This window comes from Phaethon lepturus, unplaced genomic scaffold (assembly GCF_000687285.1).
Source record: "Phaethon lepturus isolate BGI_N335 unplaced genomic scaffold, ASM68728v1 scaffold19441, whole genome shotgun sequence".
Taxonomy (NCBI): domain Eukaryota; kingdom Metazoa; phylum Chordata; class Aves; order Phaethontiformes; family Phaethontidae; genus Phaethon; species Phaethon lepturus.
In genome coordinates, this window is record NW_010517212.1 from 1,805 (window position 1) to 20,316 (window position 18,512).

The window sequence follows — 18,512 nt, forward strand, 5'->3', positions numbered from 1 at the left end:
TATGTCTCACTGGCACGGCCCAGGGCCTTTTAGGGAGTGCTGGGTCAAATTAGGTCAAATAGGACACATAGACAGTAGAGCCACCCCAGGCTCTGTCCGCTTGCAGCGTCAGAATGAAATGTTGAAGAGCTGGTAGGCTGTTTGAGATGGCATGCTCCAACAGAGCATGCTTCAGCTGGCTTTGAAAAAGCTAACACAAGCTTTTTAAACGTCTCTCTTGGGTTTGTGTGTCCTGGTTTTGGCTGGGGTAGAGCTGGTTTTTCTTCCTAATGGCTGGGATAGTGCTGTGTTTTGGATTTGGTATGAGAATAATGTTGATAACACTGGTGGTTTTGGTTGTTGCTAAGTAGTTGTAGTGCTTATACTAAGTCAAGGACTTCTCAGCTTGCCCTCCTCTGCCAGCGGGGAGGTGCACAACTGACCCAGACTGGCCAAAGGGATATTCCATACCATATAGCATCATGATCAGTATATAAACTGGATTTGGCTGGGGCGTGGGAATTGCTGCTCAGGGACGGGCGATCACCGGCTGGTGAGCAATTGCTGCACTGGGCATCACTTGTTTTTGTATATTCCTTTATCAGTAATACTATTATTATTATCATTGTTGTTTCCTCTTCTTTTGCTGTCCTATTAAACTGTTTGTATCTCAGCCCATGAGGTTTTTTTCCGACTCTCTCCCCCGTCCCACTTGGGGGGGCAGGTGAGCTAGCGGCTGCGTGGTGCTTAATTGCTGGCTGGGGCTAAACCACAACATTGTGACATGGTACAGGACAGTTAGTATTTCTCTGTTCAGACTCAAGTATCAGTGCACTGGTTTGCAGACAGCCCAGGTATGTTGTGTGATTTTTCATCATCATCTTAAAAGCTAGGCATTTTTCTCCTCTTCCTTTTTCCCTTAAAAAGTTAAGTTTAAATTTCAGGGAATGGTTTGGAAATATCTTGGCAGGGAAGGAGGGTATTTAGTTTTGCAAGCCAAATGATCCAGCCTATTTTGAATCCTCTGTGTGACAGGGGAAAAAAGTACAGTCTCTTATAAAACCTTCTTGCATACCACCACCTTCCCCAAACACCCACACTCCACCTGTTCGGGAGGCACTCGCTGTCCTGCTGCTGTCACTGGGATCACTAAAATTAGGAAGCATCCCTCTTCCTGGAGAGGACTTTTGCCGTACTGGAAGAGTACTGTTAATGCATCCTTTTTTAAGTCCTTCTCCCACTTCGTAAGAGTTTCTCTATAAATTCAGAGCAATTTGTAGAGTAAAATTCTTGCCCCCCGCGGTGGCTGGGCTCTGATCCCCAGGATGTAGGCATGCCAGACACTATGGAGAGTTGGCTGGAAGAAAGTGACTGCAGGTTTCTGAGCTCTGGGAAGGGAGATTCCTGCAGCATTTCAGGTCGGTGCCACTCGTTGTGAGCGCACTAATTTGTCTGGATGCTTAGAAAATATATTTGGATAGTTTTTTTTTTTTTTAAGGAGATTCTTTTACCACATACAGTAATGTATTACACACAAAAAATACTTAAAATGATAGCGAATGTCAAAAGAAAAATGTATTAAATCTCTCATTATTTAGAGAGGACCATGATGAGCTTTTTGGCTCATTATCGGCCACTCCTGAGCCAAGGACTCTCTTTGTTCCCTCTTCATTTGCATGGCACCCGTAGCACTGAGATCATCTTGAGACGTTAGGTGCTGCTACAATTCCAATAAATAATAACTGGCTGTATTTTTGCTAGTGTACTGCTCTGCACTTAGGGATTTGTTCCCAGTGCAAATAACTCTTTGTGAAGGGTGCCAGAGAAACCCCTGTTAACTTGTTTGCCCTTTTCTATTCTGCAAACAATGAATAGGTCAGGAGCCGAAGTGAGGAGAGCGGATTTCCAACAAACTGACTGGAACAGTTGGTGCTTACAGTCACAAGCAGTGGGTGTAGGCGGTATTGTACCGTACGTCTGCTGGATGCGATGGTTCCTTACTATCTGATTTGCTGAAGACAATACTGAAGTGGCATATCCAGAAGAGACTGGTGTTGACTTGGCAGTGCTTCCTTCTGATACCAGCTTCATGGAGAGGAAAGCTAAGTGACTGCTGCTGTCTTTGAAACTACTGTTCCTAGTGCTCTGGTAGCTGAATGTGGGCTTACATGTTCTTGCTTACGAGGAACGTGCAATTAGGAGATGGCTCTGTCGTCAGGATGATGAACTTCTCTTGTGAAAAAAATCAAAAGCGAATATAACAGGCCCCTATATAGAACACTAATGACTGTTTTCCTCAGTTTTTAATGGGATAAGGATATAAACAATAGACTTTTTTTTTAATGGGATCAGGCTTTGTTTCTCAAGGCATAAGGAGAAACAATTACATATGTCTATGTACTGTGTAGACAGCAGCAAAGCGGATGCAGTAGGAAGTTTGCATCAAACTGCCAAAGTTAGATTCTGTAAGCTGCAGGAAGTGGGGGAAAAAAACAAACCAACAAACAAACAAACAACCCCCAAAAAACCCAACCCAAACCAAAACACCTATAGGCTGAAATTATCAGAGTCGTCAATGTTTTGGGCACCTAATTCTGCAGTTTGAAATCTAATAAGCTATAATGGTGCAGGTAATGCTTCAGTCATGTTGTGCAGAAGCGTTGTCTGCTGTGGGTATTCTCTCTTTCCTAGTGACCTGCTTTATAATTCAGAACAGCACAGGTGTAAAAGACTCTCTTCCTTGTAGGACTTCAAGTGGCAGACCTTACTGTAGGAGATTCTGCTAGCTCTAAACTTTACAACTGTTGATGCATCTTCCTCTTTTCCAGATGGGAAGAATATGCCTAGACCCTCTTCAGGCTTTTTTTTTTTTCTTTATTCTTGAGCAGATGTGTTAGGTGTCCAAGATGCGATGAACAGAAAGTCAGTGCAGATGGAAGGTAGAACAATGAGTGAGGAACAAATCTTTTTCTGACAGAGGTAAGTAAATCTGCAGGACTGATAAGTCTTTTGCACACTTCTCTAAAGAAAAGGAATTATTAAAAATCAAGTCATCAGAGAAATCTGCTTGTACATTTGCAGTGAGCGTGTGGATAGGTCTCTCAAATAGATGTTTGCTCTTGGAGTGCTTGTTGGCTGTGGGAAGTTCCCTGTTTTCATTGCCTGCTCCCTCTTCGCACCACCATTATTTTGCCTGTATTTAAATCCCACACATCCATGATTAAAAGAGGGAAGGAGATGCTTGCTCTCAGCAGGCATATAAGGATAGGATTATTCCTCATACTGACTGTGTAGAAGACCAATGTGTTGCTGCTGAATCATTCTTTGTAGGCACCATCAGGATCCTTGAAAAACTATAGCTCTTCTCTCTGCCAAGATTTGGCAGCAGGGGAGAAAAGCAGCATCATCTTTTTCTTACCTTTTAACCTTCACTGTAGAGAACAGATCTGACATTTTTTTTCTTCAAAATAATTTTAGTTCCTTCAAAACCCGTATTGCAACTGTCATTGCTTTACATGCAGTGAAACCCGCCAGCTGAATGCCTTCTGCTGTTGATGCCACGTGAGAATCTGTTGAAAGGGCCCTAAACATCACTGCATTGCAGGAGATGGATTGTGCAGAAGCTGGGATCTCATTCCTGTTCCTCCAGAGCAGCAATGAGCAGTGAGCAGCTGGGGCTTCTGGGGAGTTCCCTGTTCTGTAGTGCAGTTTGTAACTGTGGAGGAAAACTGGCTTGAAGCAATCGCCTTCTCGTGTTGTCTTTTAGTTGTGTTTCATACTAAAAAAGAACAAGCCTGTTCATTTTAAAGACAACTTTTCTGAATGCACTTCATAGACAGTTGTAACATGGCACAGGTACATGATCTGAGTTGATTCTTCATCACTGTTCTGAACCATTCTTACCTGGATGGTTCTTCAAGTGCCTGTGTCCTTCTTACACCTTGTTACTTAAACCTTAGGTTGGTGCTCGCTTTTTCTAGTGTATCAGCTGCCAGTCTGCTCCTGTTTGAAGCAGTTGCTTGGGCAGTGACGCTAGCTGGAGCCTTGAGTACAGTTGTTACTGGCCCCAAAAGGCACTATCTCCACAGACACTCTTGCACTGGACAGGCAGGGCTCGGAAGATGATGGGCATTGTTACTGATGTACTCTGAGTGCTTGCACATACTATTTTTATTACTCTGTTGTACAGGTAAAAGTCCCCTTTGTCCATAAGGTTTGCTCCTCAGACCATTCTTTTCACATGGTGTTTGCTTTTCTATATGGACATAAAATTTCCCATCACAAACAATATACTGCTACTTAATACCTAGCTAATAAATAGAAATCAAATGCTTGTTCCAAAACTCAATTGTTGATTATAATATTTGCTATAGTCAGTAGTCTTAGGAATCTTGTAATCTCTTTTATGGGATTACTGCATATTTGTTAGATGGGTCCCTAGACTATATGTGCTTCTAATCACACACAGCAAGAGTTCAGAGGCTGATGCTGAGATCTCATTTTCCGTAATAGCTTCAGGCTTGCCCTCGGCTCAGGATGAATAGATGTCTGTGAACACTAAGCGAGACAAAAATGTTTTGGGATCTTTTTTTTTTTTCCGAATAAAATCAATTTGTTGATTTCAGAATCTCTGTTGACTTCATAAGCTGTTGTGGTTTATTAATTTTTCACACTTTATTTTTGGCTGTGTGGATTCTTTCACATGGAACAAGACTGACAGGGGCTGAAAAGATTAACAAGGGGAAAATAGAAAGTCACTGCTGTGAATGGAGCCTCCAGTGCACCAGACGCTTCTAATAGCTTTAGCGATAGTAGTAGCTGAAGCCTAGTGAATCAAGAATAGTACTACAGGATCCTAAAACTGCTCTCCATGTAGAGCAGTTGAAACTTGCTAGCAGTCCAGTTAGGGGAAAAAATTAAATCAAGCTTGCTAAAACAAAAATGAGTATGCTTTTAGTTGAATTTCTATCAGTGCTGCTTTACAGTTTGGTCTGTGAGCTTTCCCCTAAAAGGCTGTGTTAGACTCTGACTTGGCAATTGTTGAAAAAAATCAAGCTGAGAAGGAAATGGGAACTCAAAGTCTCGGACAAGCATAGCTCCATGCTTTGTGATTGTGAGATACTTTAAAAGGGAAGATGAGCCTTATTTGTACATTACAAAAACTCACTGGCCAAATTGGACCTGTCAGAGACTCAGAGATGTTGCAAGTATGACCTACAGAGGCAACCAGGTGGAGATGCAACCCCAGCAGCCACTATGGAAAGAAAGAAGACAGCTCAGTCCTCATCAGAGGATGATACCTGCACAAGAAGAAGATAGCATGCGTGTCGGGCCATGGGAGGAGATGTGACCAGAGCTGGTGCCACAAGTCACCCTCACAGTGGGGGTTTCTCTCCCCTGAGCTTCCCTCCGAGCTGGAAGCCAGCCCTCACCAGTCCTGTTGCTCACACTACAATTGTTTTTCTTCCTGAAGGCTGTACCAGCATAAAAGAGAAAACAGGTTGTGTCTGCACTGGGTTCGGGCTTTTGGGGGCTTTATTTTTCAGTAGTCAATGCCATTTATCCTTTATGGTCCTGCTGTACATGGACCCCTCCATAGCAGGCCCTGTATTTTTAGGACCCTATGCAATGTAACAGAAATATTTCTTTCCTCTCCCTTCCCCCTCAGCTTGTGACTTCATCTGTACCTCAGTAGATCCTTGTTTGTTGTTACTTCTCAGACAAGACTGACTGTTCCCCTTAGTGTTTTGGGTCCTGCTAGATGTCCAAGCCCCCCACTTGACACCTTCATACTCAAGGAACTCTCCTAGAATGGTTTTTCTAAAGCTTTTGCCAAGCTAAAAATAGACATTGGAAGGAAGTTTAAGAAAATTTCCTTTCATAAGTGCGTCTCAGTCTGTATTATCTTCTTTACTACACAAGGAGCCACCTTGGTCCTTGTTGTTACAGCATTTGCTGCTGCCAACCCCTTTAGCTCTTTTCCGTTCCCTCGCAAATGTATGGATTATTCTCTGTGCATAGGTAGAGGCAGTATGTATTACAACAATATGTAATTTATTAATAGAAATGTATGTGCCAGCACCACTTTTTTCTTTGGAAATTGGTCTGTGATAAGTTAGACCTACATAAACAAGAGGGTTTGGTTCAACTGTGTTTAAAGTACAAAGAGCTGCAGCAACTGGAAACACTGCGTCTTCTTATTTAGAATATTTTTGCAAGGTTGTGTTTAATATTCCTTAAACAGTGCAATAAATGTAAGCAGTAAAGCTCCTATTCCTGTGTCTTTTTAAAAAAATGTTAATATCCAGAGTTGTGAGGCTCTAAACTGCTTGTTCTTGTTATTGCTGGTATGGCTTGTTACTTGTGTTTTGGGACCATTGCTTGGTAAAGCAAGGACTAGAGTCCAACTGTTTGAGGTGTGTGCACCTGCTCGTACACTGAACTTCTCTCCAATGTCTTGAGATTGTTTAAGGCAAAGGTATGAGAAAGTGGTTTTATTGCCACATCACAGATGTACAGATAACACCACAAGAAAGACATAATAATCTGAAGAACCACTTCCAACGTGGGTCCTGGGTTGGGAGCCTATGAACATTCTAGTGGATGAATACTTTAAGGACTTTAATAGGACAGCAGGGAGCAATGGCAGCTCATAGCAAACAACTAAACTGCCTCCTGTGTCTGAGTACTACAGGCAGCCCAAAGGGCACTGCCACATTCTTGCCCTCTAGTTACATGTAGTTCATGTTTTAAAGGGTGAAATCTGTCATATTCCAAATTTACCAAGAGGAGGAGATGTACAGACTTTGCTCTGTGAACAAATGACTTGGTATGTGATGGCTTAAAATACTAAGGAGTGGGAAGACCTATGCTTTTCTTTCATTTTTTTCCTGTTACTGTATCTACTGATTTGCTTGTAGGTGCGTGGAAGTCTTTTACATATACTTCCATGCTGGCAGAGTTGAAGAGCCCTATGTCAGCATCACAAAGAAGAGGCAGATGCCCAAGGATGGGTACTCAGAAGAAATTGAGAAGGAAGTGGGCCAAGCTGAAGGCAAGCTGTGTACGCACAGGTCTGCATTCAGCAGGGCATCTGTGATCCAGGCGTTCCTTGGCTCAGCGCCCCAGCTCACGCTCCAGCTCTACATCTGTGTCCTGCAGCAGGAGATCACAGCTGCCAGAAGTAGGTAGAACTGTTGTTATCACCTCCATGTTTTGGTGGGAGGGAGAGGAGAAGGGTCAGCAGACAGTCTTGCCCAGTCTTGTCCTGGGCAAGAACCAAACATGTTGCAATGGGTTTCATCTTCCTGATGGCTTTTGATGGTGATGTTGCTCTTATCTATACCATCATGTCTTCAACTATGATGCTTCTTGTAGCATACTTGGGTTGCTATAAAAACATTAATTTGATAAGTGGCCATTATGGCATGAGGGGGAGGCAACTGGAGGGACTTCATGAAGGGGGGGTGGTGGGAAATTACCTCTGTTCCATTTTGGCTTTGAGCAAGCATTCTGGAAAATTCCTTGGGGTACAGTGCAGAGCATGCTTTGCCATGCTGCATTAAGGAAGGTGTACTTTCAGGAATTCGGTTTCAAATACGGACAGAGGACGTGAACGGTCCTTACTTAAGCTAGACTGAATTTGTAATCAAAAGGCAGGACTCAATAAGCTGTTATGCAGATGTGGCCATCTCATGTCTTGGACACCAAGCAGTGCTGCACCACATGGACTTACCAGGACACCTCTCTCTTACTGTGGGAGTCTGCATCTTGTGCCATGATGTGCTTCAGCCCCTTGTGAAAATAGAAAAGTCTTGATTTGCTGGCTGGCTGCTAAATGAAGAGCATACTCCAGCTGGTCATAGGACAACGAGCTTTTCAGTGTAAAAAAGGACTTTGGCACCTGCGTGAACTGGAGGTGTATTTCCACTGAAATACCAAATAGCTCTTGTCATATCTTCGAGGCCCTGAGAGGCCAGAGATCTTTACCAGCTTCACAGCTAGGGAGGCTGAGGCCAGGGTGACACGTTATGAATCTGAATGCTTTCTTCAGTTCTGGTGCCTTGGTTGTCAGCGTACCAGGGTAAGGAACTAAGATTTTTGGAGAAGCCTTTCTAATAACATCAGCGTTCTCCCCTCAACTCGGGGAATGGAAAACTTTAGTATACCACAGGGCGAGTCAGCACATAAGGATATTGCAACAGGTTAAGGTCTTTATACAAAAGTACTTGTTTAAGGTCATAGCAATAGTTACTTGAAAGACATTGCTCCTGACAGTTTTTGAGTACTTCACAGCGAAGGTAGGCTCTTCAAATAACCATGGCATCTGTGACATGGGATGAGAACAAATCCTTTGCTGAGCGGTGCAATTAGCAAAATTTCCAGTCACTTCACTGCAGATGGCATTTGCTTGAGAAAGGTCACCTTCTGTTACTGGTGTTGACCTTACTGGTCATGACTGCCAAGGAGAAGCGCTGTGTTCCAGATGATTAGAGAATTGCATATTTAATAATGATTTGTAACACCCTGTTACTTCTGACTTTTATCAGTCACTGCTGAAATAAATTCTGAATCACAGACTAATAAGTGACCTTCTGTGGGTGAAGTTAACCAACCAGAGATAAGTTGGCTCGCCAGGGTGTTCAGTGAACCCACCAGCAAATGCAGTAGTCATCTTGTGTCTCCCAGGAGCCATTCCCATAGCAGGTGTAATTCTAAAATACAGAAATTAAAAGGGGAAAAAAAAAAAGAAGTGTTGAGGTTTTTTTTTTGCTTAATCAGTGATTTAAGAACAATGGCAATGCCTATTAGAGCTCATTCGTCAGGAAAACAAGAGTCCTAAACATATTCCTCTTGTGTGTATTTTACCTTCTGAAGTATTGAAACTTTCTGCAATCTGTTTAGACAGCTTCTTTCTGCAGTAATACCTTTTGTCCACTCGTATTGTTCAACCTCTAGAGTAAATGGGAACAATGCATAGCACAGTTTCAGCTTGGTGTTTGTTATGTGTACATGGGGATTCTCATGTATAGGGATGTGACTTCAAGCTTTTGATCTTGCAGCATCATCAAAGTAATATAACAGCCAGTCCAGCTCTTCCACGCTTGACATGTCTTCAACTTCCCTGTTCTTTGCCACTGGTCCTCCAAAGTGCATGCTCTTTTTCCTTTGTGTTATAATTATCATTGTCATCGTCTTGTATTTTGATTTCCACACTTTTTGTTTTGTCTCCTCATCAGCCTCTTATTTTCCTGGATTCCTGCACTACCCTGTCTGTTATTCTGTGTAAATTCTGCTTGGTTAGTGGTAATGAGGTCAGTATCGCCTGTGAACCTAAAGCTGTTTGCCATCATGCTACATAGCATGGTTTGTCCCTTTCAGATCTGTTTGAAACTCATTCTTCCTTCCAGTATTGAATTGAGCAGTTCTGAAAAGAGCGTGCATCCTTGCCTAGCCCTTTGTCAACCAGAGTCATGCTCCATCTTTCTTGAGTATTTAATGGCATTCATTAATTTCTCTGGATGTCTCCTTTTGATTGGTCAGATTCTTGCCAGTGTCTGGCATTCTCCAAAGTTGTCATTTCACTGTTTGCCAAGAACGCAAGATCAAGAGAACTAAAGAGAATCGCAAAAACAAGACAAAGCCTCAGGGTTAGTGATGAAAGACATAAAGCTTTGGTGACTGTTTAGCACGAAACATATAGAAGTGTTGTTGAATGAAATGCAACATTAGAAACCCACATGGAATAGCCTAATCTGAGTCCTAGTTCTAGACATTCAGCTCTTTCTTTGGTTACAGCGTAACTGGGAAGAAGTTCGTAACTTGTTGCTGTATGAAATGCCCAGCCTGACTTTGTAACTGCCACTCCCAGAACAGACGCTGAGGTCACTCTTGGACAAGGCGAAGCCCAAATGCCCTAAGTGCTTCAGCATCTCTCAGCATCATCCGTTACCTTCGAGCCAGCTATAACTTCGCTTCCAAGAGGTGGCTGACATCAGGCTCTGGTCCGCTAACACACTGCGTGGCAGCTATCAGGACCTCTTCACTTAGGTAGTACCATCTGGAGAAGCACAAGGCCAGGAGGTACCAAAAATACCTGAGTTAGCATTAATTACAAAAACAGCAAGCTGGAGATGGGAGATGTGTGACTTGCCCCCTTACCCTTGAAAAAGGGCCTGTTCTCGGTGCAGTATGGAATGCAGAAGATCCGTTTCCGTTAAGAGCGATCTTTTTGTAAGTTTAAAGTTTTTGTGCCATGAACAGCAGTCAAGTTAACTTTATCAAGGGTTGCTTACAGTGATAAAATAATCTCAAAAGGCAGATTTCCTACCATTTAAAAATAAAATCATTCTGCTGAAAAAGGTACTTTTTCTTTTTTCTTGTAAATGAAAATTTGTAGCAGTGACTGCCATCTTCAAGAATAGAAGCTTTGGGTTTATGATTTTTTTTCAACTTGATGGTGTTTGCAGTGTTACTTCCCTAATGTTCATGACCTGCACTTTTGTAGGTGGTCCTACCACATACCTTAAGATGCTTCTACAGTTGCTTTTCCTCAACTCATTAAGCTCTGACCACAGAATACTTTTCTCGTTGTTTGAACAACGTACTTTTTGAGTACTTTTTGAGTATTAATAGTTGGGTTTAAGTGTTGAAATTGTATCTTAAGGCAAAAAAAAAAATTATCTAGGTATATTGCCCTAAGTAACAAAATAAATGCCTCTATTTTTGAAGGGTTCTGATTATCAGTTTAGAAAACTATAGGATGTATAATAGATAACTTATGATTCTTCAGATGAGTGTAAGATTTCAGCAATAGGTATCTGTGATGTAGCTCATCTAGAGCAGAATTCACACCCTTAGCAATTTCTGAAGTGGGGAAGACTTGAAAAGACTTAAGACATAATAAAAAAAAAACCGCAACAAAGTAAAACAGTGCCACCTTGAATGATTTTGTGAGTGTGAACCTCTGATTTGTAAGAAAGTGCCGCCTTCTGGGAGTAGGCAGGAAGAAAAGAAATGCCACTTTTATGAGGACTGCTGTGGGATTTGGGACTGTTCCAGGGGAAGATACTTTGCCTTTTAAATTTTCACTTCTTTGCCTGCTCAGGATTAGTGAAAGAAACAATGTCACCCTCCCACATTTCCCTTTGTGGTTGCTTCAAACCATCTTTCTCACAGACTTAAAAGTGATTTTTGAACTGAAGGTTTGGTGGCAGTACTGAGCTTTTGGGAAAGGAGCAGGACTGGACTACTGTATTAAACCAGAGTTAGCATGACCTGGTTTCTATCAATGGAGAAATGCCTCTTTTAAAGGCTTGGGTTTTTAAGACAAGTTTCACCTTAATACAGAATCCCTAAAATGAAATTGGGTAATAAGATCAATGCCTCAGCTTATTAAAGCAGAAGGCAAGCAGAGTTCCAGGACAGAAGCACCCTGTCCCTGGTAAGTAGAGTTTTTTTGTTTCTTCGAGCATATTCTTTTGCTTCATTAGCTGATGGAAGTTTCTTGTTTCTTCACAGTTCTAGAGCCAGCTCAGAACTATAGGAAACATTTTGTGAAGAGCCATAGGATATCAAGTGGTATTCTTGACTGCACTCATTTGCTCTTCTGCTTTCAGCCAATGTTTTTCTAAGACATAATGTTTAAAAATTCTCAGATCAAGTACAGTGCTATAAGAAAGATGTTTAAAAACACCTATTAAGAATTTAAGCGTTAAAATAAGCAAATAAATAACCAATTTCAGATAATACATGCATCACCAAACTGGCATGTACAAAATTACCATAAAACATGGCAAATGTTTTTCTGCTTACTGAGTGCCATTGGAAAACTAGATCTAAAAGATAAATTAATTCTTTTCCAAAGTAGTTCAGAGGTGTTTGAGGATCAGAATGGGAGAGAGGATACCTAAAATGATAGAGAAAATCCTGTTAGAAAGTTGTTAGAGAACCTAAAATACACTTGTTTCTTTCAAAGTCATGCTTTAGTTAGAAAAAAAGGCTGATAGCTGTAGCTATATAGCTATAGCAAAGCAAGGAATCCACTTCATTTGTAGGATGCTGACGCATAACCTAACTGAAGGCTGCAGAAAGCATTGGTTGCTAAGCATTGCAAAAGTGATTGACATAATCAAGAATTCCCAACTCCGATTATTTTACTGTATCTGATGCAATATAATGCCCTGTAGCATGACCAGTTAGCTTGGTTAGTTTCATTGAAACTCTGACTGAATCATTTTTACTGTGCTTAACTCATTTGCATTTGAAGTGTTCCTTGCATGGACAAAATGCTCAGATTGAAACTAGAAATATTGATTGGGGGTGCATAAAACCAGTCCCCTAAACCAGCTATTCAGCATGCTGGTAACAATTGTGAAGAAAGTATGCAAACGCTTACAGAATCATGGGCAGTTAGCACTGCTGAACATCAAGGTACTTCTCTATAAATGGTTATTCTATGCATCTGGGGTTCTTACACATCTGTACCTACTTAATGTAGCAAGACAAGACTCCCTCCTGCAGTGCTAGAAGGCTTTCCCCTACTGCTTCTGGAGGGGAAGCCAGGTAACAACTGGCCTCTGCCTTCGCTTTCTGCAGAATGTAAATGCCTTGAAGCCTTCACCCGAGGGATTCTGGGTAGGTGAGAGATACAGAAAGTTGATCTGAATTTAAAGGCATTTTTAAAAGGAGTGTTGTTTTTAAATGCATGATATAGATACATGTATAAGGAAAATAGCTTATAGGAAAACACAGTGTAGGCAGGTGAGCAAATACCTGTCTACACAGGCAGAAAACGTGCAGATGGTTCTGGGTTTAAATTGCTTTGGCTTTCAATTTTGAGCTCCATCACAGAGCTCCTCTGTGAGCTCAGACAATTTGCTTCGATGTAGAACTTCACAAGCACTGAGGTATCTGCACACCCAAGTAACTCCAACGTTTCAGTTTCTGTTCTGCAGTTGTTCATCTGTACAGAGGGGGAGAGGCACCCCTGGGCCTGGGGAGTACTGTGAGAGTCCGAGAGCGACTTGGATACCCTTAATGACTGAGCTGCATAATTACCAAAGACAGCACATGTATGAACAGCCCTGGGTGGGGGGAGGAGGGAGAGACACCTGTGACTGTTAAGTGCCTTTTTTTCTTTCTAGCTACTTGGAAAAGTAACAAATGGGGACCAAATCAGCAGGCAGGCTTAGAGTAAGAACCCAGAAGTGTATACAAGGAATGGCTTTTTTTGGCATTACACCCTGCTGGGAATCCCCAGAGGTGCCATGAAGACACTACATCTGCACTAGTCTGATGCAATGTCTTTAACTTTTGCTAAGCTGAAGGTCCTGATTTGTGTTTTCTCTTTGTAGGTTTTTTTATGGTTCTTTCTCTCCTGTCAATTGTATATGGTGCCTTACGGTGCAACATCCTGGCTATTAAGATTAAGTATGATGATTATGATGTCAGCGTGAAGCCAGCCGCCTACCTCTGCATATTCATGTGGAGAAGCTTTGAGATTGCTACGCGAGTTACGGTGTTGGTCCTTTTCAGTTCAGTCCTTCAAATCTGGACTCTCCCCGTTGTGCTCGTGAATTTCTTTGGTTTTTTCTTCTACCCGTGGATTCTCTTCTGGCAAAGCAAGTCCCCGTTTCCTGAGAACATAGAGAAGGCATTGAGCAGGGTTGGCACTACCATCGTCTTGTGCCTTCTCACCTTCCTGTATGCTGGCATTAACATGTTCTGCTGGTCAGCAGTACAGGTGAAGCTCAATGATCCTGACTTAATTAACAAATCCCAAAATTGGTATCGACTGACTGTGTATTACATGCTGCGATTCATTGAGAATGCATTCCTCCTGCTGATGTGGTACATCTATAAAACCGATATCTACCTGTACGTATGCGCCCCGTTGTTGGTCTTGCAGCTCCTGATAGGTTACTGCATGGCTGTCCTCTTCATGTTGGTGTTCTACCAGTTCTGCCACCCATGCAAAAAGCTTTTCTCATCCAGCATTTCTGAAGGTTTGCTGTCCTGTTTCAAGTTCCTCTGCTTTATTTGCAAGCCTCCCAAATCCACCATACTGATGGACAAAACAGAGGTGAAATCTGAAAATACTGATGAAGCATGGAGTAGTAGCAAGACAATAGATTCTCAAAAGGGGAATCCTCATCAAAGTGTTTCTTCCAATGCCTAGTACAACTGGAAGCAAGTACGTGCCTTTGGAAGGTGGCAGATCACCTGCTGGGAACGTTGTGTATCTTGGACATTTTGTCTTGTGGATGGGATTTCTTTCTTGCGGGTGTAGCTCTGCATGATGACTGACAAGCCTACCTTTGTGGAAAACTTAGTGTATGAGTATGTGTATCTGTGTGTGTTTGTGTATGGAGAGCAATCATTGTTTGTTGACTTCTATTTCAGAGGTTTTTGCACACAGGTTTGTTATCACGTGCTTATTTTGAAATCATTATAGGAGACATCCTTCAAAAACTGGTGTGATGCTCATCTTACTCAGGAAATCTGAGGATGGAAGGAAATGCTTTTATTTCAGATAGGATGTCATTATGGCATGCCACCCTAGCATGGAAACAGAGCATAGACCGTGACTATATATTGACTGTAGCTGTGGTCTGCTTTGATTAAATCGCAGACTTTTTTGTACTCTAATCAGTGTAATAAGATAATACTTCTCTCTGTGGTTTAAGAATTGGACTTCTACAATGCACTGTAGTCTAGGTTGCCAAGAAACAGCCAATTAGGCAGCACTAATACTGAACTGTGACTGTTACTGAGAATGGACGGAGGGGTTATTGGCTTTTCACTGTTTTACCATTCATATTTGCTGCTTGTTAATAAGGGAATTAAATTTAACACATTAATTGTGATGTTCTGGAATAGCTAATTTTTCTGACATCATTTATCTAATACTTTGTTTGTGGTGTTCTGGTATTAGGGTGATGTTCACATATCTTTAAATATGTAGAAGTTAGGCAGATAGAGTGAACTAGTCTTGTAGGTGCTCTCCAGAGCACATTCCCAGGGACTAATTCAACACATCTTAAAGTGTCCTCCAAGGCAGGTGATATGAATCATTCTCTGGAGACCTATTAGTGTTAACCAGATGCCTTGACAATTAGTTTTGATTATCCACCTCCCTTTTACATGGCTGAAGTTGAGAGATGAGCACTACCCTGATTGTCGGGGGGTTGGTGGTACACCAAGCAGGCAACTCAGTCACTTGTTATGTGGAGTTAGAAGACACTGAGTCCTTCTTTTTGAGGCTGTGATATGTTCTGGTTAGTTTAATATCAGTAGTTCAAAACCCTTTGACTTCTTTACCTCAGAAGTACCAAAGGCTTGAAATCTGAAAGAGGAAAAAGAAGTTGTTGACTTTTTCTTCTATGCACTGTATCGCCACAAATAAAAGTGTTCCTGTATTTTGCAAGTTGCTCAGAAAGCTTTAGCAGATGAACACACAAGAATTTAGTGGAAATACACAAAACCAACGCATTTTCAAAAATTAAGTGAAAGCTTTTTGCACTTTGTTTGCTTAGCACCTTGTATTTCTTTTGAATATTGCACATTATGGCTACAAATAATTCATGACCCAAAGCATCTCCTGGTGTCCCAAGCTCAGCATCCATCCTGTCATCATGGAGGACGTGAAGTTCTGCAGCAGGGATGACATCAGCATCATTGTATTACAAGTGTCTCAATTTGGGTCTGAGGTCATTGATAATTAAATATGTCACATGCAATGCTGTGAAGAGCTAAGCTGTTTTTATTTTTTTCTTTATTGCACTGTAAATGAATGTCTTCAAACTTCAGTTTTATAATGGAGCTGTGTTTTATATTTCACTTAGTATGTGTCTGTGTGTGGTATGTGTGTGTAGATCTCATTAAATTATTGGTGGGTGTTAATGGGAATTTTTGGCCTAAGCTTGGCATGGGAATGTACCTCACGTATCTGGGGAAGACACCAAACATCTCAGTTCTAATTTCTCTCTCTGAGGAGCATAGAATAGTGAAGTGACTCCTTAAAGATTTTACTACACTATTTCTTTGTAGTTCTCTGTGTAGTACAGTATAGTATTTCTCTGTACTTTCTAGATGTAGAAGAGTATATTTCAGACTTTTTTTTTTCAGCAGTGAGTTAAAGGAGAGAGTCCAGCAGAGTCCAGCACATAGGGCCAAATTTTCTGGTGTTCTTAGCTAAAACTGAGTATCTAACTTTATAGTTGGATACGCATCAATGATTAAGGAATTATGGTTGTTGCCCATCAAAGATGTACCTAGGTCTGAAATGTTAGTCTGTGGGGTGGGGGGGGAAAAAGGTGGCTTCATATGTAGAAGTATTTCATATCTAAAGAGAGCGCTCTCAAATCCTTAAAGCAGACTTTGGACACTGTAAGTGATGGTACAGTTGTGATTTTGCCATTTGGAAGCACTGGAAGCTTCACAAACCTCAGCCAGTTGTGCTACAGTGAAGTCAACAGTTGGAGACTTCCACAGCCAGGAGTCCGTTATGGATACATAGCGAGTACCATTTACCTTCACATGCCAATGATGAAGACTACCATGTATGCATCTTTTTAGAGAGTGTGCCATATTACTTCCTGGTTTTATACCAATGTCCTGAACTGCATGCATAGGGAACTGAATATTTAAATCACTGTTATGAGAGAGGGGGGAAAAAAAGATGATTTGTAGGATTATGTTACTGTGATATGGTTTTGCCTTAGTTGTGCAGACTAACCAAATACAGTTTAAGCACTCCATCAACATAAGGGCCGTTGCTTTTGCTGTACCTCATGTCACCACAGCATGGAGTGCAGATGAACTAACAGTGTTGCTGCTCCATGTATGTTTTGATCTAGCTGTGCTGCTGTTGCTGGTAGAATAGAAGGTATGAGAGGGATTCATAGAGACATGGACATTCTGTTAAGACCAGTGTTTTAAAGGACAAGCTGATCTTTCTAAAGTGTACTATAATGCTAGGAGAGGCAGTTTTTCTCAGGATATTGGCAGTCCAGACAGTGTTGTTATCAGTACACCCAGTGGCTCCACTGAAAGGATAGTATTAGCTACAAGAGATGTATGTGTATGAATGACTGATCCCTTGCTGCAAGCTTACTGCTGTTTTACTCTCCTCTATGAATGTTACAGGCATACGTGTTCAATGGAAGGGTCTCGGGCTACTGTTAAAAACCGTACTCACTTGAGTGGTCCTGAGTCACACAAAGGATTGCTCAGTAAGGATTATTCACATGTATAAGAGTATGCAAGATCCGATACGTAGATTTTCTTTTATACTTGTAAAACAAAACAAATTAAAATGTTGAAGCGCTCCCTTAAGTTGTGTTGGTATCAGTTCTTAGCCCTCTGCTTTCAGAAATCCAATGTAAAGCACACTCTCATCTGCTACCGCGCAGCTGACGAAATGTTTTCAAGCAGACAGAAGAATAATCTGTGATTGATTTGGGAGTTCCTTACCTCCAACCAGTGGTGCTTTCCAATGCCGTTTAGCTGGTTGGGGCCTCGGCAGAAAATTATGTAGGAGGTAGGCAGTTTAAGAGACCAGTGTTACACGGAACGAGATCAGTATATGTTATTTATTGTCAGGATGAGAATATTTAGTTGGTTTACATTGGGAATCAGAAAGGAATCATTACCTTGTAAAGGATCTTTTAACTTTTTTCTGCACGCTTGTTTCATGCTCATCTGGATTTACCATGTGGTTGTCTCTGACCTTGGGAATACTCAGTCCATGCTGAGCACTATTGTGGAGGCACATGAATGCATAAAAACTTTGTAACACATTTAAGTGTTTGTCAGTTTATATAAATATATATATATATATATATAAAAAATGTGTGTTTTATAAATACAGGTATAAATAGATACATTGTAACAAGTTGCTATGTGTGAATCTCACTTAAATGAGGCGCAGTGAGAAAGGATTTTGGAGGTCCTGGTGGCAATGGACACCACTATCTGCTAGTAAGAGCTGCGCTCCCTAAAACATAGAAAGTAATTAATCCTTTCTTATAGACATTATTTTTAGTCTGAAGGGATGATTTTTCAATGAGTGTCCAGCATATTTTTTTAATGAAATATAGATTAAGACCTCGATGAAAAAATTAATGTTTAGGCACAATGTTGATAACTACTGTTTTCAGCATGGTTTCTTAAAGAAAAGCTCATGTGACCACACTGTTTCTCTGTCAGCCCTGTTCTCCATACACATCAAACTCATTGGACACATTAAAACTAAATTTTTCTGAGGGCAGATATCTGAGGAAATAAAACAGGCTTATACAAGCTTTGTGAAGACTGTCAGCTTCCAGGACGAAAAGATGGGAATTGATAAAATGATCCTACTGATAAGAAAGGTTTCGGCATGGGCTGTCTGCTTTGACCTTCTTGCTGACCACTTCGCAAGCCAAGCAGTCAGCACGCTTTAGGTGTTATAAACCTGTGTGTCACTCAGCAATCCACAGAGCTGCTATCTCTTGCCCTTCGTGTGAGAGAGGACGAGAAGTTGTGGGGCT

General features: G+C 41.4%; 1 protein-coding gene across 1 annotated transcript; it reads left to right on the forward strand.

The window, feature by feature from the left end:
* The first annotated feature begins 6,897 nt into the window (after positions 1-6,897).
* Positions 6,898-14,836, forward strand: XK (X-linked Kx blood group). The gene is made up of 2 exons (XM_010296326.1): positions 6,898-7,162; positions 13,335-14,836. Exons 1-2 carry the CDS (start codon positions 6,979-6,981, stop codon positions 14,156-14,158), a joined length of 1,008 nt encoding a protein of 335 aa, XP_010294628.1. The 5' UTR covers positions 6,898-6,978; the 3' UTR covers positions 14,159-14,836.
* The last annotated feature ends 3,676 nt before the right edge of the window (positions 14,837-18,512 follow it).